We start from the raw sequence: 25,140 nt of genomic DNA, 5'->3' as shown, positions 1-25,140 counted from the left end.
AATCATTCAAGGATAATTTAACCCACAGATTAAAACAAAGAATCCAAACATACTGCTAACTGATTTAACTTAAACTTTTCTTATGGTCCCAACTGTCAGTAAAATTAAGCACCAACAAAAAGAGAGCCAGAAGAAACAGTTTGCTACTATCCACTACAAATCCATTTAAAATGATTTATTCCTCAAAAGTATGTGCAATAACAACATGGCTTTGCCATTCAAATGAAATTCCAGCACAATGAAACAGCAAGTCTCACTCCCTGGAAATTCAAGATAAATATTTGACCTTCATCTTATATCAAAACCTTTGATTACAAAGCTAACAAAATTACATAGCTGAATTTTAAGAAACCAACATTCATATGTGATCTTCATTACAATATTACTTTGCTCCAGAATTTTTGATACATGAGGTTAAGAAAAATAGCATTTAAAACAGACATTACAGATCAAGACTGAAATTTTCAGTACAGAATATATTTAATGCTTATGCTTTGTTACTAAAAATGATTTTACTTTGTATTTAATCTGAATTACTAAAGTGTCAAAAATAAATGGCTCCTGGTATAATATATTTAGTTTGTGGGTTTTACTTTCTTAGAGCACATCTATAAGGGACACATTAAAACATCCCTAACTAAAGCATGGATAGCTTGGTACCATGTTGCTCTAAAAACTGCAAAAGATACTTAAGTTTCTTACCTGTTAGTCAGTGTAGCTGGCATTGGATGTGTTGCATTAGGTGGTACAGTTGTGTGGGTGAGGGGGGTAGGGTTCTGGGATATTGTGACAGGGGTCTGAATAACCCCATTTAAAGCTCCTACAATGCCATTAATTGCCAGTTGGTTACCTGGCAAAGCTCCAATTATTCCACCCACTCCAGGCACGGCAGGAATGGTGGATGTTACAGTCGGCATTCCACTAGCCAGTGCCCCCACTGTCACACCATTGACCTGCTGAACTCCACTAACGCCTGAGCCCTGCTGAGCTGGACTCTGCCCGGCAGGAGGTGGAGTAGAAAGAGCCGATGAGCTGCTGGTGCTTTGTCCGCTGGAGGTTAAGTCCTAACATAAGAAAGAATAGGAACCAAGTTGTAAACAACACAGCAAAACGGTTTAAAATTATTTTAAACCATTTAATGTGACATACTCTTGTTTGTAAGTAAAACACACAAATGAAATTAACCATACCAATTACCTGATTTAATACAGGAAGAGAATTATCAGGTAAAAAGCTGTTTCCAAGATGAGGGCTCTTACTGCTGTTCAAGGAATCAGTAGTAGGAGCTAGAAAGAAAAAAGACAGAAAGAAACTTATTTACCTGTTGAATTACATTACATGTAAGATTAAAGGTTTGTCTAAAAGCTTAGTTTGAAGCCCACATCAGAAACACTTAAATTTTAAGCCTTGCGATTCTTAAGATCAATCTGAATGAAAAAATCTATGTCTCTATTGAATATCATGGCTTTAAATCAATAGATATCATCATATACTTAAATTTTATCATTAAACTCTGTACTAAAGATGTTAGAGCAAATTCAAATTGAACACTGAACAGGATTCTTTATGCTCCTCTAAAATAACCTATTATTCCTCTTCTATGTCTTCATATAACTGGTGACCACTTATTATTCACTTATTATGAAAAAGATAATGAAAAGTCCATCCTACTGTCCTTAGATCCACAATAAATTCACACTTACCATTCTGTGCTGAAAATGCATGCATTTGATGAGATGGGCTGGGGTTTGCTGTTATTGTTGGAAAAGGCACTGAGAGCTGTGCATTCAATAATTGAAGGCGTTCCTTTTTGGCAGTCAAGTTTTTAATCTGTTCCTCTAACCTTCGATTTTCTACCTGAAGTTGATGTAACGACTTCAGCATCCCTAAAACTAGCAGAGATTTGAATAAACACAATTTCACACACAGGACTAGGTACTTTATGAACTTGTGTCAATAACTTTAGAAATAAAACAGAAAAGCAGAAATTCTGTAAAGCATTTCTAAGTGACTAGGTTCTATTTCTAAATTTATATACAGATACAAATATATAGTAATATATTTCTAACTATATAAGCATAAAGGGATATTGTTCCAAGATGTACTGTGTAGAAACTTTGTTGCCACTAACAAAAAAACCCAAACCTAGTTCAGGTAATTTCCATTCTCAAATAAAAATCACAAGAACATTTGATTTTCATTAAAATAAAAACTTAATTAAAAATTCCAAGTGCCCGCCATGATTTTTCATTAAAATCATTTGTTAAAGGGCAAAGAATCACACACACCAATATCCTTCAAAACAAATAAAGAGCACAAGCATTTGTTTGCTGTTTGGTTAAACTAAGCAAGCTACCCAACGACACTGGACGAGGAAGCCTAGCCGCTCAGCCTGCGGATCCACACACGCCCAGCAGGGAGCAGTGTGTGCGCATCAAAGCCCTACTCCTGGCTCCCAGGAAAGGCGCATCCTCTGCACACGGCTGTCCTGTTTCACCACCTCAAATACTTTTTCCATCCCTGCCACAGCTTGAACCTCTCAACGGACAGCAGAGATGCCATGATGATGGACACTTTAAAGTTCTATGTATTAAAAAGTTGTATTTGTTTAACATGCCCTCAGGGCCTTCAAAAGACACAATTCTACTGGTACAGACACATACGGTCATTTCCCAAGGATTTAACTTTTATCCCTTCTCTTCAAGATCCCACACAGATCCCTTAGTGTACCCAAATGAGATGCAATAGGACTAAGCTAAACCTGTCCTCCAGCTATCATGTTTAAAGGATTATCCCGGCATGAATTTTCTCACAATTAGCATTTTTTGTCAAGAGCACCATTCATAAAAATACCAAATTTACAGCACCTAATAATAAGCAAAATATTTTGTTTTGTTTTAAAAAATAAAAAAGCAAAAGCTTATACCCCCTCAAATTATTAGAAAAAAAATTAAAATAAAACACCTATTATTTCCACCAGATAGATCCTTAAAATTGTAAAGATACTAAATACGTATATATAATAGATACTACATAATTTAACAAGTAAATGATATAATAATATATAGTATACATATAATGTATATGTAACTTAATACTTATTCTTTCCCATCCAAATTATAAAATCAAGAGAGTTGGCCTTACTTGACTACACACATTTTTAAAAATAAATTCTGCAGTGGTGAGCAAGTTTTATTTAAACAATTAAGCTAAAAGAAGCTACAGCTCATATTTTTAGTAAAACTTCACTGATTAGAACAAAGTAGAATGGAGAAACAAAGTACTAATATTTTAATATTAATAATTATAAAAAGTAATAAGAACCAGTGAATTCTACAAGCCAGCAATGTTCATTTTATCTTTTATGTCATCTAACCCTCAATACTGTGATATAGGTACATTATTATTTTCATCCTATAAATGGAAAACTACAGCATACTGACATTAACACACTTGCCCAAGATTACACTGTTAATAACAGGTAAAAACAGAATTCAAGCCCAAGGGTAAAACTGTAGCCTCTGTTCTAGTAAGCCACTACATTACACTTTCTCACCATATTATATAAGACATACATCATAATTTCAATGCTATTCTTGACAAAGTGTGACTTCTACATCTGTCCACCTGAATATTCATCTATCCATCCATCCATCTACTGCTCTTCCTTCAAAGACAAGAAGAGAATACTTACTGTCACTAGGAGTGCCCTGTTCTAATAAAAACTGCTGTCCTTCACTCCACTGCCTCTCCAGAAGCTGCTCTATGCTGGCTGCTACTGGGGGCAGGTTTTCCAAACTGCTGTTGCCTGGTTGATCATAGCGGATCTGTAAGTTGCTTACAGGGGACCTGTTGGAAACATTAATCCTCAGGTTAAACAGGAGGAGGACCCTCTAAGGGAAGCATAATCACATTTCTCACCTTATGCTGACTCTTCTCCTGTACAAGCTTTCTAACACCAGGTTATCTAGGCTAAAATGATAAAACCATAATCTACCCTAAAATTAGTAATTACCATCCTTCCTCCCCAAATGGTAACAACCAAGGGGGAATAGCTGGCATACAGGATAAGTAAAAAACACTAGAAAATGCAAATATACTACTAATAATCTCTGAAATTGGCAATAAAAGAACTTGATGCAACTTTATAAGACAAAAGGGAAAAAGACAGGATTAGAAAGATTCACACTGTACAGTTAAATGAATTTTTCCTAACATCTCTTAGATCTGTACTTCAAATGATAAGAACTTAAATATTCCAAAACAAAAATCACTTACATTAACATGAACATGTAATGTTCTCTCATTCAGTTTTTGTTTTAAATACATAAATGTGCCCATTTCTGGTCTCTGGCCTCTATAATTACATAATGAATTAGGGCTATAGAGTTTCCAAAGTATTTCCATATAATTATCTTCACACCAACCTAGTGAGAAGTCAAAACCTGCCTTCCTGGCTCTATTTCTATTTGAGGAAACAAGATGGGGCTTTAGTGACTTGTCCAAAGACACACTGCTAGTGAGCGACAGAACTGGGCAGCAGCTCAGGGCCTCTTGCAGCCTGCTGGTATTCTGCTGCAGCCCTAACACGCGTCGCCACAAAAATCCCTTCAAACAAGAAGTTAAACAAATGAGTCTTTTTATCCCTTCCACATGTAACCACTGAGTGCTATACATACAGCTGCCTGTCCCTTCCCAAATAGTACATTATTGCCAGGATAATTTAGGCTATTTTATTCCAGGCTGATTTTTAAAGAATAATATACACTCAGAAATATGTGCTAAAAGTAATTTAGTGCCATTTTTTGGTGTTAAATCCTATTTAGTGAATGAAACACAAAGAACCACACAATAGCAAGATAGCACTAAGGAATCTTAACTAATTTCTAGGGTTGCCTGTATGATATTTTAAATTTATAAGAACACAGAGATGCTTCTTCCACTAAACATATAAGCAAAAAAAATCCATTAACTTTCTCCTTTGAGGAAAAAAAGAATAAAACAGTACAGAAGTAGCACAGCATAAATTACAGATTGGTCTGACGATGTTTTAACTGTGTACTTCAGACTCCTAGTTTCAAAAGAATAATACTTAATTTTCTGAAGAGTTCAACTGGGAAAAACAACACGACCTTTATTTCAACCAAGGATCATACAGGAAAAAAGGAACTACTGATGCACCACTAGAAAATAGCTACATTAGAGGTTATTGGATGAATCTCTCTAACATTACACAACTAGAAAACGGTATGGAAGTTGAGAGTGGAATAAAATTAATAAAAATACAGCCTATTAAATAATAAAAACATGTCCTGTTAGCAAGAATAATCTGACATATATATTAATATTATAAATGATATCTGAGCTCTCTTATATAATATCCAAGGTAATTTCACAGAACAAGTATAATATATTTGCTGTACTTTGTTTCAAACAATTTTAAACAATTTTAGAGGGATTTTAGAGACAAGTCGTAAGAACTTCATTTACTGAATTAGGAACTGGAGACTAAAGGATTAAGTACATAGCCCACAACAGCACTAAAACTGGACCCCAAAGTTGAAAGCCTGGAGTCTGCAGCTTTAACAGATCTTAAGACTATTCTATAACCAAAAAGGATTATCCAAGTTAACACATTAATAGTACCTGCAGCTAAATATACAAGAGAGCTCAAATTGATTAGAGATCCAAGAAAAGGCTATGTCTTTTATAAAGCTTAGAAATCTAACCACATGTTTAATATTCAAATTAATTTAGAATCACTCTTCTTAACTGTCCAGACATGCCTCTTATCTACAGAATGATTTTATAGCCTCACAAATGTAAGCTCTGCTGATATGAGATAAAGAAGTTTCCAAATCTCAAAATGTTTCCTTTGCTGATACTTTGCAGTGCAAATAATGCTTACCTTGGTGAGAGACTTCCTCTGGGTGAGCTTCCTCTGCCAGCAAGGCTACGGCTATTGTCTCCAAGATCTTGATCTGCAGTGTAAATATTTCACAGCTGATAAAGTGACTCTCACTAGATGAGAGGTTTTAAGCCCTGGCCCTGATTTTTCCTAAAACATACATAAAACCTTTACTACTATCTTTGCAGTTACTACAAAAGTAGAAGATCTAGTATGCTGCTAGCTTAGAACTGCTGGAGTGTGGCATGTAAGGCGCTGTCCCTACACGTTTTTTTTGTGGGTGGAGAAGGCCATGGATTATGTTCATTCTTTCATTCCTTTCAGTTTTACAGCACAGAAGCGTGGTTTCCATTTGCAGTACCCTCCCCTCAGCCACTTTTAATTTCTACGGTTAAAGTAATGAATCACAGCTGTGGACAGCTAATCTGTATGCTTATCACAGCAAATCCTTATGCTTTGTATATTTTAACACTTCACATTCCAAGACAAATCATAAAATACGTATGCATTACATAGAGCCACGCACCAAAACTAAAATTATATATATGTTACGTGGATCATTACACGTAACACTAAATAACCAAATGGACAAAGACAAGTAGGAATACAGAATTCTGTATGCAAAAAGAAATTAATTTTTTAAAGATATTCCTGAGGTGACATCCAATATCTCAGCTTGAAGAATAATTTGTATTTCCCCTACAGTGAGTTCCTTATAAAATCACCCTATCTGGCCTCTTTCAAGGTCGTCCTCCCCTTATTCTGAGTCAGGTGACCTTTGACTCTTGAAGGGTAAAGACATGACTGATCCATTCTTGGTGAACTGCTAAACCCATTCCCTTCCCCCAAACAGGCATGACTACTTGGACATGTCAACAAATCCTTAAGGGTGGAAAGAAACAAAGCAAATCCAGTGGCTCATTAAAACAGTACAAGAGGCAAATGCTACAAAATGTCAACTGGTAAAAATTCACAGGATTACTAAACACTGTAGAGATTCTCTAACAGGATTTTTTTTAACCAAGTTTGTGTAATGCAATTTCATGAATTATGCAAATAAAGATTGAGGCTATTCACAGAAAGCCCAGTGTTATGCTACTTTCATTGCACAGAACTAAGCACTGAACACATCAATCACAAAAGTCACAGGAGACACTAGCATTCCTGCCTGCTGATGGCTCTGCTTAAACATTTACATTTCAGACAGTAAAAAAAAGGCACAGATTTTGCAGCACAGCATACTATTTACTTCCAACTGTAATTCTTTTCATTTAAAAGGGGAGGGGAGGGGTACACACACACACACAGTCCTCCCCTTTAGATTTTATTTATTAACCACATCTTTAGATTCTTCAAATGAAATTAGCTTGATGGGGGGTAAAAATCAGTTTGGTGGAGGGGAACAGAATTTTAGAGTTTAAAAATTCTTGAGACCTTACCTGTTTGATTGTTTTCAGACTGAGCTATAAGAGCTGCCACTGATGAAGTTGAATTTAATCTATTGCCATACATATGAGATGATGCCTGATTAAGAGACGATCCAGATAAGGTATTTGCCTAAATGAAAAGAATTACAAAGACAAATTAATTATTGTATAAAATATCTTAATACTTTCCTTCCTAAAAGACCTAGCAACAACTATTTTCTTCAACATAAGAATGTAAGTAGAACTTCCTGACTTTGCAAATTTCATTCTTGTTTTACCATTTCAACATTCCAGTTTCTGAAAAGTTACATTAACTCAAAATAGAGAGGGAGCACTGCAACTGGCACAAAGTTAACTATTTATGATTTAATTTCAAAGTATCTATTTGATACCAAAACCAGTGGCCTGGTAACCATGTGAACATATGACTAGTTATTTAATCTTATTAAACCGTTTAGAAAATAAGGGCAGGGAGACAACAGATGTCTAACAAATGCTTCAGTCTCTTACCTCACAAGCTGCCTGAGGAGGTCAAAAGGTTCAGCTTCTACCTTTAGTATTTTAACTACACAGAGCCATATCTCCACTGCTTAACTCTGTCATTAGTAAAACCCGCACACTATTTTGTTACTTCCTATTTTGATAGACTTGGAAGCCTGCTGCTTTTTCTGTTTTGTTTTGTTTTTATTTTAAAAGAAAGCAAACAGGCATCACAAGTATGTTTTCTATACAATGCAGGGCTCAACGAATCACAGCTTTGCCCTGACCCCATATAAGGCACTGTCTTTTTGGCAGTAAGCCAGCTCTGCGAACTGAAGAGCTGGTCCACAGTTTGTAATTCATTCATGTTGCTAACCACAATTCTGAAGGCCTCTACTGGGACTTGTGCCAAACAAGCGAAAATGAACCCTTAAACAGATGAAGCTAAGGAGGCTGGCCAAAGTCTTGCGTAATCCAATGTAATAAAAATGCCTTCTTTGATGTGAATACTTTCTCCCACTTTCCAAGAATATTATAACCTCAAAAATGTGGCATTTTGGAAGCAAATCTCTTGTACACAAAACACTGCTAACTCACAGAAGGCTATCACTAGTCTGAAATACTTTTCAGATTTAACAGAACCACACATTTCAAAGTAGATTTTTCTTTTTCATGAAGTAATTGTGTAGTTATTGCAGAACAAAATTCTGGAAAATAATCTCAAAGAATTGAGGTGTTTTTAATATAAATAAGCTGATTAACAATAGAACAAGATGTAGAACATTTTGACATGTTTAACTGCACAAAAGAGACCAAGACGACAAAGCAGTGACAACAAGCAAAATATTACAGAGAATAAACTGTGCTTCTGGAAAGACTCAGACCCTGACATTAATATTTGGCCTCTAGCCAACTTACTCAACATAAAAACTAGACTTTACAAGTCACAGGAATAGTCTCCGTGACATAGAATCCTGTCCTTGCTTTCCATTGTCTCAAAGGGTATATTTCATAGTTCATACTATAATGTCTAAGTTCAATTGGTCAGTTTCTGGGATTCATTTTTCTTCTCATTAAAGCTATGTATACAAAGTCAGTAGTTTGGATTATACAGTCCTGTTTCACAATCAATTAGCCCTCAGCAAAAGCTAAGTCATCCCTTTAATCTGAAGATCACACTAGACACTTACCATGCATAGAATATATAAAATGTGTCAGCAACAGAAAGATAGGAAGACTTTTCTTTTAACCTCTTCAAAAGTTAACTGCTTGGGAATCAGCTACTCATAAAATAACTTAGAATGAGAAAAATCCAGAGACAAACAGAAAGACCAGATGTTACTAGAAACCCAGTTTAAAATCTTGGGCACCTCACACTTAAAAGAGCCCTTTGCAGAGCCAATTTACTCTTACTCTAGACAGAATTCTAAAAAGATCAACTAAGCATATAACAGATTAGAAGTGGAAAATTAATTAGAAAGAGGGAGAAAAAGTAATATCTTGAGACACTTTGTTGGCAGCAAGAAGTAACAGCTGACAGCAGGAGAGGAGAGAGAAAAATATGAGCAAGAAGGAGCGCACTCCCGAGTGCTGGCCAGGCCTGGCTCCGAGCACGGGCAGGAAAGGTCGCCACACCTGCACTCCAGCCTTCTGACTCTTGTGCTAGTGCACTCATCCCCTGGCTGAATCCAAACTATTATCACACTAGTTAAACTGCTTTTCCAGTTCCAATTATCAGCTTTATGAGCTTCCTTAGTCTCTTGATAAGAATAAAGATCCTATTCTCTTTCAGGAAGGGTTCCTTCTGTCAAGGGCTTTCTATTTATCCCTGTTAGCTTCAAATTTCTTGATGTAGTCTCCAAATCATCATACTTTTTCAATCACACACTCCACCCACTACACTAACGGCTCAAAATGCAAAGCAGCACAGCGTAACTCATTTCTATAAAGACTACCATCAGGAAGAGGATAAATCATCGTTAGCACAATTTCAAAGCAAGAAAGTATGGATTTTATAAAGATGGTAGGCAAAGGTAAAATTAATAATAAAAATATTAGAAATACATTCATTATCCTGAATGATAAATTTCCCTCAATTTTTTTAATGTTTAAAAACTACCAGGTAGTTTTTTAAATTATTGTATTTATCTAAGTAAGGAATTTCCAAGAGAGACTGAAAATTACTAATTTTTACCATCTAGGGTTTTGTGGTATATGAGAGCACCTAAACCACTCTACATTAAATTCAAGTCATTACCATCATTTTTAGCAGGTAATATGAGCTAGCAAAGACTCTACAAATGTCTGACACAGGCCAACATTTCTGAAATGATATTTACAAAGGTTACTGCTGGAAAATGTTGATAACTCTGCAGGAAACTTGGAGCAAAGAGACTCCCAACATTTTAGCTAAAAGATTCTACAACTTTTAGTAGCAATAAAGAAGGAAAAGTAAAAGAGACAACCTACACTGATGGGGGAATATAAATTGGTACAGCCACGTGGAGAAAAGTACAGATCTTTAAAAATGAAAAACAGAGCTGTCATATGATTCAGCAATCCCACTCCTGGGCATATATCTGGAGAAAACCATAATTTGAAAAGACACATGCATCCCAATGTTCACAGCGGCACTATTTACAAGGAAGCAATGTAAATGTCTGTCAACAGATGAATGGACTACTACTTAGTCATAAAAAAGAATTAAATAATGCCATTTGCAGAAACGTGGATGCATCTTGAGATTACCATACTACGTGAAATAAAGCTAGACAAAGACAAATATCCTATGATATTGCTTATGTGTTAGTCTGCTCAGTCATGTTCAACTCTATGGGACCCCATGGACCACAGCCCACCAGGTTCATATGTCCATGGAATTCTCCAGGCAAGAATACTGGAGTGGATACCATTGCCTTCTCCAGGGGATCTTTCTGACCCAGGGATCAAACCTGGGTCCCCTGCATTATAGTCAGATTCTTTACTGTCTGAACCACAAGGGAATTGGTATCATTTATATGTGGAATCAAAAAAAAAAAAAAAAAAGATACAAATGAACTCACATACAAAACAAAGATATAGCCACAGACATAGAAATAAATTTATGGTTACCAGAGGAGAAAGGGGGAGGGGAGGGGGATAAACTAGTGTTAACATACACATATTACTATATATAAAATAGATTACCAACAAGGACATACTGTGAGGCACAGGGAGCTTCACTCAGTATTTTGAAGTAATCTATAAGCGGAAAGAATCTGAAAAAGATTATATACACACACATACCACAACTGAATCATTCTGCTGTATACCTGAAATTAAATCAACACTGTAAATCAACTATACTTCAATTACCCACAAAAAAGAAAGTGCTACTTGTTTTTGGAAGTAAGTACACACCTTATGGTATTTCAATTCTATCTTGCCCTGGAAAGGAGAATGTCTACTGTGGGCAAATACGTTCTTGAGCCTGTTGGCACTATAAAGAATATAAGCTGTTAAAACACTGGGGAGGCTGAGTGAAAGTATCCATAATACACATGAACTCTGCACTGTTCCTGCAACTTTTCCATACACCTAAAATTATTTCAAAATAAAACGCTAAAACAAAAAAGAATATGATTGCAAAAAACTGGTTACTTGGCTTTATAGTATTTTGACGAAATGAAGTAATGTACTCAAAATGTAAAAAGAGGTGTTAGTCAAGATTCACTTCCAAATATATGATCTTGGGTTTTTTCTCTCCCCAAGAAGGAACCATTTACACGCAAGATGTTATACTATACCTATTCCAAAATCCTAGTAACAGTCTTAGTAAGTGTAATAATTATTTTACAAAATGAACCCAAAGCAAGGTAAAGCAGAAGTAAACTTAATAATTACTGAGGTAAATCTAAGTCACACTGAAGCAAAATATGCTTAGGTATCCAAGGAGACCTGGGTTCAACCCTTGGGTCGTGACGATCCCCTGGAGAAGGGAATGGTTGCCAAAGGGCAGACACGACTAAGTGACTTTCACTTTTTCACCCAAGAAAGAGAATACCCTTAGCAAATTTAGACTACTATGCTATGCTAAGTATCTAGAAAGACATGTAAGCCACTACCAAGGTAGTATTTACACTCAAAATCAAAGAATCCTAAGTAGACTGACATACCCTATTAAAATATTAATAAGATTAAAATTACATTTCAGCTTGAAATTTCCTATTAATAGTTCACCTCTTATATTTCAAATGTCTGCTTATGACCACAGAGAAATTTTTAAAAGGATTGTAGTTGTAGAGTGAAGTGAATCTATCAAATTCCTAGGCACCTGGCTCATTCTAAAGGAGTTAGTTGTGGAGGGGGAAAAAAATCAGGCTAAATCTATTCAATTATCTGAATGTCAGACTTAAAAGTGAGTATTGATAGTTTTTTCCCCCTCCCCACTGTTGGTAAAGGCAGAATGATAAAGTATAAAGAAGTAAAATTAGTACTGAAATTAGTACCTATCAAAATTTCACCTTTGAAAAGTATCATAGCAATACATCATCTAGAGGTGAATATGGAACTTCATGCTTGAATCATATAGGAAGAGCAAGCATTTTTTAAAAATGCACAATTAACCTGTCAATAAACATTAAAGTCAAATCATGCAAACAAGCTCTAAAACACAGTAGCTTCCTCTTCAAACTTTCCAACTCTAATTCCTGATTTTAAATTGCATTCTTCCAAAATATCAGCTCACTAAGCAGTATTATTTTAAATACTCCTACTTCATGTATACTCTTACAAGGAAAAACTTTTCATTATCTATCACTATATCTGCCATAAGCCCACCTATCCCACCTTGCTTTGGTGGGGCACTAAAGCTCTGTCTTTAAGCTCCATCTGTAAAAATGGAGATATGAAATAGTAACTACCTCCTAAGAATATTATGAGAAATTAAGTTGAGGTATAGAAGGGCTGAGAAGAATGCACGACACACAGTAAGCACTCAAATTTTACCGTGCTATTTTAAAATTATTTTCCTAAGCTATTATGGCTTCCATCTTTTCCAGTAACTTCATTAGCAAATATAAATTGCCAATTATATTCTTATACGAACATGGTTATATTTCAAAGAGCAAAACATTTCCCTGAGAAAAATTAGATAGAATTAATATCTCATTATACAATGACATTTTAATCTATATATTTTATAATAACATAGCAATAACACAGCAATACTGCAAATATACTATAAGAATTCAAATATTTTAATGACAATTTATACACAATTTGTTTGACTACAAAGGTTTCCATGAAAAATTAGAGAACAATGGAAAGTTTTATGTGTTCTCTAACTTAATTCTAACTTTCTACTGTAAAATGTGCCCTGATAACAGACCCAATTCTGTGCCAGCTACCACCACTGGGCTTTAATGCTCTGCGTGTGATGAGAGAAGAAACCAAGTGTGAACAACTTTCAGGTCCCATGAGTAGGCTGACTGTTAAAGCTGTCAGGTTCAATTGCATCATTCCACTTTATTCAATGCCCCAAACTGCTCCCTAATTGTTAGGAGCTTAACGTATTCAAAACCATTGTTTAGGCTAATGCTGAAATGCCCCACAACTGAGTTTCTACAAAGTCGTGGGAGGATTAAATTGTAGTTAAACCATTAATGAACACTTATGATTGGACAACAGGACTGTATAGAATAACCACCAACTCTAAGCAGGTTTCTAATTGGTTAATATCTAATCAACATATCACTTATCTTTTGGAGGGAAAATTATCAAGTCCCTAAATAGGCTGTTGAAATAATTTAAGAATGGAAAAGATCTCATTCAACAGCTATATGTAAAATGACTAAAATTCATCTGTCTATAGTAATATGAAATTGTAAGTTTTAACAGAAAAGTTTAACACTATCTTTAGTAAAGGAAGTGCTTCTGTACAATTTTCTCACTGGCAATCAGGCTGTTTCTATAAGAGCTGAAATTCAAAATGTGCTATAACAACTGTAATATCAATGCAGTGACTATGAATTCCAAAGTAATTATGGTCTGCAAAGTACTTTTCTCATTTGAACTTCAAAATATACCTGTATTGCAGGTAGAATAGGTATTTAAAATATTCCATTTCATATATGAAAAAAATTAAAACCCACAAATGTAAAAGATCTACCCACCACCACACTAGTAGTGGTAATGTTCCAGGAACCTAGGGTTTCTGACCCAATTTCTGCTATTTTGGATTGTGTCACACAGACACAGTAAAATTCCAAACATCTTTTTTCGACAGAGACTCATCATCTATATCCCTTACCCTCTTTATCATCCATAGTAAGAAATGTTAGAAAGCACTTTTAAAACCTTTTCTGCTCAGAAAGATAACTCCTGTAAAATTTTAAGTCATGTTGCAATTGTTTAAGACAGATGAAACTTTTATTCTGACCAATCAAGTCAGAGCTCCTTCAAAGACAGGTGAATCTGCCTGGGAAACTGAAGCATTTTCCAAACAATATCAAAGTGTCCTACCAAACATTATCCAAAAGGAAACCAAAATTAGATCTACAATAACTCCCCAGCACGCACAACCACACCACACATAAACACCAAACTTACAGTCCTTGAAGCAAAAGTCTCAAAAAAATCTGCAAAACATTATTTGCTAAGTTATTCCTTTAAAATACTTCAATTTATCTGCATTAACTAAATATCTCATAAATAAACCTTAAAAGTTGCTTCATTTAAATTACTTTTAAACTGTATCATTTGTATAATAGTAACATAGAGGAAACAAGAAACCATAATTTACCCAAAGACTGTATCCAAAAGCAAAACTCAGAATGCAGGATGTTAGAACACAATTATTTTCATTACATTCTGCCTTTAATTCTACTAAAGTAATCCTTCAAACAAAAGCACCTGCATTTCTCCCAAACACAAAACAGAATGAATGTAGAACTGGGAAACTGGAATTTGAAAGGCAAAATGAAAAATTAATGGCACAGCTATAGAAACTAATCTATTATCTCCACCGATGATACAACAAGAGCAGAGCACCCACCATTAAAAACACCACACGGACAGCAGTTCTATCTTCCAGTAATGTTAAGAAACTATACTTGTAACTATAATGTCATACACTGCTGATATCTGTGAACCAATAATCACCCTAAAAACAAGTTTATCAAAGAAAAGGATTTAACATCAAACAATATGAAACAAGGCTAGCAAACATTTTTAAAAGTTTTTTGTCCCTTCAAATTAGGGGTGTTAAGCATTAGATTTTTCTTCCAAAATTTTAACAAGTGTCTCCTTTTTGCCCCATTAAAGGCACAAATCTAGTCTCAGTTTTTAATTTCTATTAGTTCTTTCTGATTATATATCCCCAACCACTTGCCTGGGAACAATCCTTAAGACATCAAACAAACCAAATAAAGAGGTCTGCTTGTCTTACTTAAAACCAAGGCCAGAAAGATCAAGAATGATCTCCGGATTTTTATCCTGCTGGCACCAAGACTATCACTAAAAATGACTACTTTCATAAACTTTTTGGGAGGGAAAGGAAAAAAGTCAAAACACTGTTCAAATTTAACACCTCTATTCTCTGTTTACTTCTTTAAAATATTTGCTTGCTGCTGTGATGGTTTTCTCAGTAACTGTAACAAGTCTTCTACAATTATATTTTACATATTAATAGTTTTAATTTACACACTTTAGAAGTGTGTAAGCACTACTCTTTTCACTTTTTAATCAACTACCTATAAAGAAACTCTAAGTAAAAGGCTAAAATGGGGTTAAACACACTGAATTGTATGATTTAAAAACATATAAGGCCTATATATAAACAGAAATAAACGTGTTGTTTTGAAAAGAAGATTAAATTACCAAGTGCATCACAATTTTAGGAGTTCTATCTAAATATTCAATTTATTCTAAATATTTCTGTATCCTTTCCTTTGCACATTGCCTAGAAAATTCACACCTTGTACACTCAAAATCAATACTATTGTCTCAGGAAGCTAAACTGACATAGTTTTGCACTTGATTCAACTCAGAGGTCAACCTGCCTCAGTTGCCTGGAGACTGATGGTTGCTAGAGCAGTACCAGCTAAGCCAGGCTAAATACACTCCGGCGTGAGGGCAGAAAGCGTTTACTGCTGGAGAGAAACATAGATGCAGCTGTCTCAGCATGCAGCATGTGAGTCTCACTGGATGATCATATTTATAAGCTACCCATCTTACTGCAACAGGGAAAGAGGATGAACAGTGAAGATTTTAATTGGACTGAATCCTGGATTACTTGCAACTATGATTTCTTTGTTCTTCAGTTGAGTCATATGTGAAGTGGAATTTTCCCTCTAGCCATAAATTTCTCTTCCCTACCACTTCCCCCACCCATCTCCCTAATGCCAACCCTCAAAACCACAAACATAATGAATGGGAAGAAATGAGATTTTTGCTTAATTCAGCCTGGAATTAACAAGAGAGTAATTAAAACAGACTTTTATAAAGAAAGGAAAGAAAAACGCACATTGAAAATGTTCATGTGAGACTCTTTCCAAGGATATAAAGCTATCAATAGCATATGGTTACACTTAATTAAAAGAGATAAAACTATTTATAAAGGCCATTCTCTCATTTATCCTTTCACCCTCTCTAACCCCAAACCCCAGTGATTATGCCTACCTCACCAAGGCTAGTGACATGAGCTAGAGAAAAACTCTCCTAAACTAGTCAAATTCCCCTTGCTCAGGTTGATAAGTTCACCAAATTGTCAAAGACAATACCACTAATCGTGCCATTGTTTTTCTGTGCTAAACTACTGTTTAGCTAACTAAACTAAACTATTGTTTTTCTGTGCTAACTATTCCAATTCTCGACCTAATTAAAAGGTGACTGTTTGCACTTCACCATTACATACTTTAAAGACAACAATGCTATGCTTTGATGTACAGATTACAGGATATGCTGGAAAAGCCTAGGTATACTCTAAAGGCCCATACAATGTAATTTATGCACACAGACATAAAGCATGAGTTTACAGCAACTTACAAACAACTACTTAACTAGTTGCTTATAGTTAGACATTTGTCTTTGTTAGAATTTTCTCAAAACATTGAGACTATTAGAAGCTTTGGGTAAAGTGAAAATAAAATTATAAGAGAATGTCAATAAATAAAACAAATAGGAATTTTAAATTATCACCTTTGAAGAAATCTGAGGGTTGAGGATGGGGAATGAGGGGTGGACTCTGTGTGTGTGTGCGTGTGTGTGTGTGCGTGCATGCACACGTGTGCAAGCATACACCCATGAAAAACTTTGCCCATTTACTGTCCTACATATATAATTCAAGACTATGATTTCTCTGCTTTGACTCTAGGTCTTAGAGCATTCCTGCAGACTAGGGCACCTATCAAGTTCTAGATATAAAATGAAGAAAAAGATTAAATGGATGCAAAATCACCAACATAGTCACCACTGCTTAAAATTTTATAAATATTCCTTCTTATCTACTAGGAAGAAATCATGTAAGTATATAAAGACTTAAATGAATCATTCATTCTCAATCCTATATCCTTCTGCACTGTTTTTTAAAAAAATTAGACCACAGATATTCATATATTACTTTTGTGATTTTAAAATTATAAAAGGAATTTTTTAAACCACCTAAGTCCAAAATTGGTTCATACTTTGTAAAGTCCTTAACCCTTTTATCCTTATCCATCAGAGGGCAGACAAAACGAAACCACAATCACAGAAAACTAACCAAACTGATCACATGGACCACAGCCCTGTCTAACTCAATGAAACTATGACCCATGCCATGTGGGGAAACCCAAAACAGATGGGTCATAGTGGAGACTTCTGACAAAACGTGGTCCATTGGAGAAGGGAATGGCAAAGTACTTCAGCATTCTTGCTTTAGGAACCCCATGAACAGTATGAGCAGGCAAAAATAGGACACTGAAAGATGAATTTCCCAGGTTGGTAGGTAACCAATGTGCTACTACTGGAGAAGAGTGGAGAAATAACTCCAGAAAGAATGAAGAGATGGAGCCAAGGCAAAAACAACGCCCAGTTGTGGATGTGACTGGTGATGGAAGTCAAGTCCAATGCTGTAAAGAACAATACTGCATAGGAACCTGGGATGTTAGGTCCATGAATCAAGGCAAATTGGAAGCGGTCAAACAGGAGACTGCAAGAGTGAACATCGACATTTTAGAAACCAGTGAACTAAAATGGACTAGGACAAATTTAACTCAGATGACCATTATATCTACTAGTGTGGGCAAAAATCCCTTACAAGAAATGGAATAGCCCTCATAATCAACAAAGAAGTCCAAAATACAGTACTTGTGTGCCATCTCAAATATGACAGAATGACCTCTGTTTCTTCTCCAAGGCAAACCATTTAGTATCACAGTAATCCAAGTCTATGCCCCAACCACTAACACTGAAGAAGCTGAAGTTGAACGGTTCTATGAAGACCTACAAGACCTTCTAGAACTAACGCCCAAAAAACATGTCCTTTTCATCATAGAGGACTGGAATGCAAAACTAGGAAGTTGAGAGATATCTGGAGTAACAGACAGTTGGAGTACAAAGTGAAGCAGGGCAAAGGCTAGCAGAATTTTGCCAAGAGAACACACTAGTCATAGCAAACACCCTCTTCCAACAAAGCAAAACACAACTCTACACATGGATATCACAGATGGTCAACACCAAAATCATATGGATTATGTTCTTTGAAGCTTAAGATGGAGAAGCTCTATACAGTCAGCAAAAAGAAGACCAGGAGCTGACTGTGGCTCAGATCACGAACTCCTTATTGCCAAATTAAGACTTAAATTGAAGAGAGTAGGGAAAACCACTAGACCATTTAGCTATGACCTAAATCAAATCCCTTACGATTACACAGTGGAAGTGACAAATAGATTCAAGGGATTAGATCTATTAAGAGTGCCTTAAGAAGTATGGATGGAGGTTCCTAACACTGTATGGGAAGCAGTGATCAAGACTCATCCCCAAGAAGAAGAAATGCAAAAAGGCAAAATGTTGTCTGAGGAGGCCTTACAAATAGCTGAGAAAAGAAGAGAAGCTAAAGGCAAAGGAGAAAAGGAAAGATCTACCCATCTGAATGCAGAGTTCCAAAGAATAGCAAAGAGAGATAAGAAAGCCTTCCTCAGTGATCAACGCAAAGAAATAGAGGAAAACAATAAAATGAGAAAGACTAGATATCTCTTCAGGAAAATTAGAGACACCAAGGGAACATTTCATCCAACAACAGGCACAATAAAGGACAGAAACAATATGGACCTAACAGAAGCAGAAGATATTAAGAAGAGGTGACAAGAATACACAGAAGAAACCTATACAAAAAAGATCTTTATGATCCAGACAACCACAATAGTGTGATCACTCACCTGGAGTCAGACATCCTGGAATGTGAAGTCAAGTGGGCCTTAGGAAGGACCACTATGAACAAAGCTAGTGGAGGTGATGGAATTTCAGTTGAGCTATTTCAAATCCTAAAAGATGATGCTACTAAAGTGCTACACTCAATTTCCCAGCAAATTTGGAAAACTCAGCAGTGGCCGCAGGACTGGAAAAGGTCAGTTTTCATTCCCAAAGAAAGACAATGCCAAAGAGTGCTCAAACTACCGCACAATTGTACTCATCTCACACGCTAGCAAAATAATGCTAGCATGACTTTCAAAATACTCCAAGCCAGGCTTCAACAGTACATGAACCAAGACCTTCCTGATGTTAAAGGTGGATTTAGAAAAGGGAGAGGAACCAGAGATAAAATTGCCAACATCTGCTGGATCATTGAAAAAGTGGGAGTTCCAGAAAACATCTACTTCTGCTTTACTGAGTACACCAAAGCCTTTGACTATGTGGATCACAAAAAGCTGTGAAAAATTCTTAAAGAGATGGGAATACCAGACCACCTGTCTCCTGAGAAATCTGTATGCAGGTCAAGAACCAACAGTTAGAGCCAGACATGAACAATGGACTGGTTCGAAATTGGGAAAGAAGTATGTCAAGGCTGTATATTGTCACCCTGCTTATTTAACATATATTCACAGAAAATCATGCGAAATGCCGGGCTGGATGAAGCACAGCTGGAATCAAGATGGCAGGGGAAAATATCAATAACCTCAGATATGCAGATGACACCACCCTTATGGCAGAAAGCAAAGAAGAACTAAAGAGCCTCTTGATGAAAGTGAAAGACGAGAGTGAAAAAGCTTGCTTGAAACTCAACATTAAAAAAGAAAGAACATGGCATCTGGACCCATCTCTTCATGGTAAATAGATGGGCAAACAATGGAAACAGTGACAGACTTTTATTTTCTCGGCTCCAATATCACTGCAGATGGTGACTGAAGCCATGAAATTAAAAGATGTTTGCTCCTTGCAAGAAAAGCTGACCAACCTAGAGAGCACGTTAAAAAAAAGAGACAATTACTTTGTCAGCAAAGGTCCATCTAGTCAAAGGTATGGTTTTTCCAGTAGTCATGTACAGATGTGAGAGTTGGACTATAAAGAAAGCTGAGTGCCGAAAAACTGATGCTTTTGAACTGTGGTGTTGGAGAAGACTCTTGAGAGTCTCTTGGACTGCAAGGAGATCCAACCAGTCCATCCTAAAGGAAATCAGTCCTGAATATTCATTGCAAGGACTGATGCTCGAGCTGAAACTCCAATACTTTGGCAACCTGATGGGAAGAACTGACTCATTGGAAAAGACCCTAATACTGGGAAAGATTGAAGGTAGGAGGAGAAGGGGACGACAGAGGGTGAGATGGTTGGATGATATCACCGACTTGATGGACACAAGTTTGAGCAAGCCCTGGGAGTTGGTGATGGACAGGAAAGCCTGGTGTGCTGAAGTCCACTGGGTGGCAAAGAGTTGAACATGACTGAGCAACTGAACTGCACTTGTAACTCCTAGTTTTAAAAGAAAGAATAAAAGCTGCCCCCAAATTACTATTTCACATTATTAGGACAAAATCAGAAAAGCAGAAATCTGAAAGAATTGGTTGGTGCCAACATCAGTTTGTGCTCTCAGGAATATCAAGTAAAAATGCACATTATTTCCACTCATGTCAATATAGGTTGAGACATTTTATAACTTCCTACAGGAAGTCCTATTCATTTCTCTCTTACAATGAAACAGTTTCAAAAATGACAAAATGATCCCCATTACTTTGTAACATTGTAATAATTTACCTGAGTTGCAGCAACAGCAGAGGGTGCAGATGACCCAGCTGATGGGGAGAGCGCGCCCACTTGCTGTAAATGCCCAGAAGGTTGCTGAGGTAAATGAGAACTGGAGACAGGAGTACTCGATCCTGAGCCAGATACTACATTTGGAAATGATACTGCTACATCACTGCTGTTATAAATACCTATAAGGGAAAAAAGGGTCTTATTTAAATATTTTATAACTTAGCAGTCAAATCTATCACAGACACACAATATTAATCAATACGTTAGAGTACTCATTATTTGCTCCTGATCCTTCCCACAATGATAAATTTTATTGGTTTAAAAAAAAAACAAATGAATAAAAACTGACTTTTCATAAAGCACTTGTTTTAAAGGACCTAAGTCATTTTTTACATATCAACGATGGTTTGTTAAGAGACAGAAATTGCCTCAGGAGGTGCTTTGTAAAATAATAGTAAGGGTTTTAGGAATTCCTAAAAGAAGTGACATGCTTGTTAAGCTGCAAAATGAAGAAATTAGAAACTGTATAAAAATCACTTGGTAAACCTTTCAAAAATGCAGATAGGTAGGACCCAGAACTCATGAACTGAGAAGGTCTGAAATGGTAGGAGACTGTCTTAGGAAGAACATCCAGATTACAATACAGAAAATAAAATGGAATAAGACTAGACATTCCAAGAACAATAAAAAGCCTGATGCCACTGGTGGACACCCCCTCGGTGAGAATAAAGAGTACCAGTGGGTTCTGTAGACATTCAAGAGGTAAAATAAACAGGACTTATTGACTGACTGGATGGAATATCAAAGTACGAGTCAGGATGGCCAGGGACATGGAATACTAGGTGTTGGATGCATTCACTTCAGAGAACACAGAAAAACACAATAAAGACTTGAAAGCATTTTCAGTGGCACCACAGGTGTAAAAGCCAGAAAGAAAAAGCAGAAGCAATTCAGTCTAGAAAAGTGGATGGGAAGAGGACAGAGAGAGAACATGAACAAAAGTTACGAGGAATCAAAGAGTTACTTTAAAAAGTGCCCTGTGGGTTTCTTTTAAAAAGATTGGAGCTCAGGTTCTTACACTGATGCCTAGGAATCCAAGGAGAGGCTCTTTAAGGATAAAGGTTAGACAGGAATCTCTATAAACCAGTAGGCTCTCAATCAGGGGTGATTTTGCTCCACAAGAGACTTGACAATGTCTGGAGACATTTTTGGTTGTCAAAACTAGGAGGTGCTACTGGCATCTGGTAGGTCAATGGTGTGCGCGGGCTCATTCATTCATTCCTGTTACAACTCTCTGCAACCGTATGGACTGTAGCACACCAGGCTCCTCTGTCCATGGAATTTTCCAGGCAAGTGTACTAGAGAAGGTAGGCATTTCCTTCTCTAGGGGTAACTGCAAGGAGATGTTGCTAAACATCTCACAATGAACTGGACAGCTCCTCACAACTGAGAATTATCTGGCCCCTAGAGTCAACAGCAAAAGAAGCTGAGAAATCTTGTAATAAACCAGGGCTCCTGGGAGGCTGGGAGGTAATAAAACCCTAAGAACCTAACACAGAGGAGAAAGCAGGGAAAAAAAGAACCTAAGCGGGCTATATTAAAAACAACAAACAAAAACAGTGAGAAAACACAGCCCTTGAAGGCAATAACTAGTTATCTATAAAGACAGTACAATTTACTTTGTTTCTAAAAAATACAAATACTATTAATTCATAATATATAAAAGTACCTATAATCTTCAAACAAGGAGAATAAAAAAAAAGGGGAGGGGACATTTTTAAAGGTCTTACAACTATAATTGAGGCTCCTAAGATCCTTTTTATATCTACCATTTCTCCAGGAAAAAAAGAAAAAGAAAAATTTATTCACTCAGCAAATGCATTCATTTCCACAAACATCTGAGAGCTCACTGTTTACTAGACGTTATTCTAAGCCCTAGAGATACAAAGCCATTCAAGATATGTGGTCTCTGCCTTCAAGAAGCTTAGTGGAATAAAGAGACAATTACAAAAGACTGTGAAGAGCACTGTGACAGAGACATCGTCCGGAGGCTGGGAGTGCATAAAGAGGGGTATCTGACCCAGACGTGGAGGGAGAGACTGTGGGTGAGAACAGTACCTTTAAAGCTCATTCCTAAAGAAGCCGCAGGACAGAGGAGAAGGGCAGTCTGAGGAAGAGACATGCCACAAGAGCTTATATGTACCACCCATGCAGCCTAAGCAGAAATGAGGTTAAAAAATAAGCAGGAATCAAGAACAGGAAAAATTAATGGGTTAAAAATTTAGAGACAATAGGAAGCCACTGAAGGACTGTAAGCAGAAGTTTGGTGTGACCAGATTTGTGTTTCAGCAAAACAAACCACGGGCACAATGCGGAGAAGAGCCTGGGAAAGAGGGTTAAAAACAGATTGAGAAAGTTGTTAAGGGCTGCTACAGTAATACTGATGAGCAAAAATATTATTTTTTAAAAACTTAAAGCAACAGCAATAAAGAAACATTACAAAAATAACATTCACAGGACTGGAAACTAATTAGATCTGAAGAATAAAAAAAGAGAAAAGAGTCAAGAATGACTCTTAAGCACCAGTAAGTGGATCACAATAAACTGTGGAAAATTCTGAAAGAGATGGGAATTCCAGACCACCTGACCTGCCTCTTGAGAAACCTATATGCAGGTCAGGAAGCAACAGTTAGAACTGGACATGGAACAACAGACTGGTTCCAAACTGTGAAAGGAGTATGGCAACGCTGTATATTGTCACCCTGCTTATTTAACTTCTATGCAGAGTACATGATGAGAAACGTGGGGCTGGAAGAAGCACAAGCTGGAATCAAGATTGCCGGGAGAAATATCAATCACCTCAGATATGCAGATGACACCACCCTTATGGCAGAAGGTGAAGAGGAGCTAAAAAGCCTCTTGATGAAAGTAAAAGAGGAGAGTGAAAAAGTTGGCTTAAAGCTCAACATTCAGAAAACGAAGATGATGGCATCTGGTCCCATCACTTCATGGGAAATAGATGGGGAAACAGTGGTTGACTTTATTTTTCTGGGCTCCAAGATTACTGCAGATGGTGACTGCAGCCATGAAATTAAAAGACGCTTACTCCTTAGATGGAAAGTTATGACCAACCTAGACAGCATATTCAAAAGCAGAGACATTACTTTGCCAACAAAGGTCCGTCTAGTCAAGGCTATGGTTTTTCCAGTGGTCATGTATAGACGTGAGAGTTGGACTATCAAGAAAGCTGAGCGCCGAAGAATTGATGAGTTTGAACTGTGGTGTTGGAGAAGACTCTTGAGAGTCCCTTGGACTGCAAGGGGATCCAACCAGTCCAACCTAAAGGAGATCAGTCCTGGGTGTTCATTGGAAGGACTGATGTTGAAGCTGAAAGTCCAATACTTTGGCCACCTGATGTGAAGAGCTGACTCACTGGAAAAGACCCTGACACTGGGAAAGACTGACGGCAGGAGGAGAAGGGGATGACAGAGGATGAGATGGTTGGATGGCATCACCGACTCAATGGACATGGGTTTGGGTGGACTCCAGGAGTTGGTGATGGACAGGGAGGCCTGGCATGCTGTGGTTCACAGGGTCGCAAAGAGTCAGACATGACTGAGCAACTGAACTGAACTGAAGTTGGTGTGAGAGTGGTAAACACCATTCACTGAAGTAGAAACACCAACTGAGAGCACCCAGCACTTGATATTACGTGTAGGTCACTGCGCTAGCACAACAGACCAATGAAATACTATTACTCTCATTTTACATATGAGCAAACAAGTTTAAGGAACTGAACTAACCTGTTTAGTGACCTAGTAGATGGTGGAACCAAGAGTCAAATTCATACAGCCATCAGACTTTACAACTGAAACCACTTCCTAAGTACATGTTTGAGGTTCAGGTTGAACATTACAGTCTTTGAGATGCCTGTGGGACACAGAACTCCTAGATGGTCTAGAAGAGAATGTGGGGAGTCTGAAGCTTTGCAGAAAAATCAGGTCTAGAGATACAAGGATGTCAGAAGGATGTCATGTCTAGAGATACAGGAGTCAGAAGGATGACAAAGATAGAATAAACATAAAAACTCAAACAGGCTTTCAGCTGGCCTGCTAACTA

At 36.8% G+C, this 25,140-nt stretch overlaps 1 protein-coding gene across 49 annotated transcripts in view; it reads right to left on the bottom strand.

Annotated features, from left to right (window-relative positions):
• MLLT10 (MLLT10 histone lysine methyltransferase DOT1L cofactor) overlaps positions 1 to 25,140 on the bottom strand; it is a 213,522-nt gene that overhangs the window by 9,511 nt on the left and 178,871 nt on the right. For all 49 annotated transcript variants that reach the window (XM_027976600.3, XM_027976601.3, XM_027976602.3 and 46 more), the window contains 7 exons: positions 21,022 to 21,200; positions 7,348 to 7,465; positions 5,909 to 5,981; positions 3,695 to 3,849; positions 1,704 to 1,892; positions 1,198 to 1,286; positions 703 to 1,064 (listed from right to left, as the gene is read on the bottom strand). In XM_027976600.3, the coding sequence (XP_027832401.1) occupies positions 703 to 1,064; positions 1,198 to 1,286; positions 1,704 to 1,892; positions 3,695 to 3,849; positions 5,909 to 5,981; positions 7,348 to 7,465; positions 21,022 to 21,200 (1,165 nt within the window). The remainder of the gene's footprint in view (positions 1 to 702; positions 1,065 to 1,197; positions 1,287 to 1,703; positions 1,893 to 3,694; positions 3,850 to 5,908; positions 5,982 to 7,347; positions 7,466 to 21,021; positions 21,201 to 25,140) is intronic.

Source organism: Ovis aries, chromosome 13 (assembly GCF_016772045.2).
Source record: "Ovis aries strain OAR_USU_Benz2616 breed Rambouillet chromosome 13, ARS-UI_Ramb_v3.0, whole genome shotgun sequence".
NCBI lineage: Eukaryota > Metazoa > Chordata > Mammalia > Artiodactyla > Bovidae > Ovis > Ovis aries.
The sequence above is the reverse complement of the archived record's forward strand: the minus strand, read 5'-3'. Positions and strand labels throughout refer to the sequence as shown.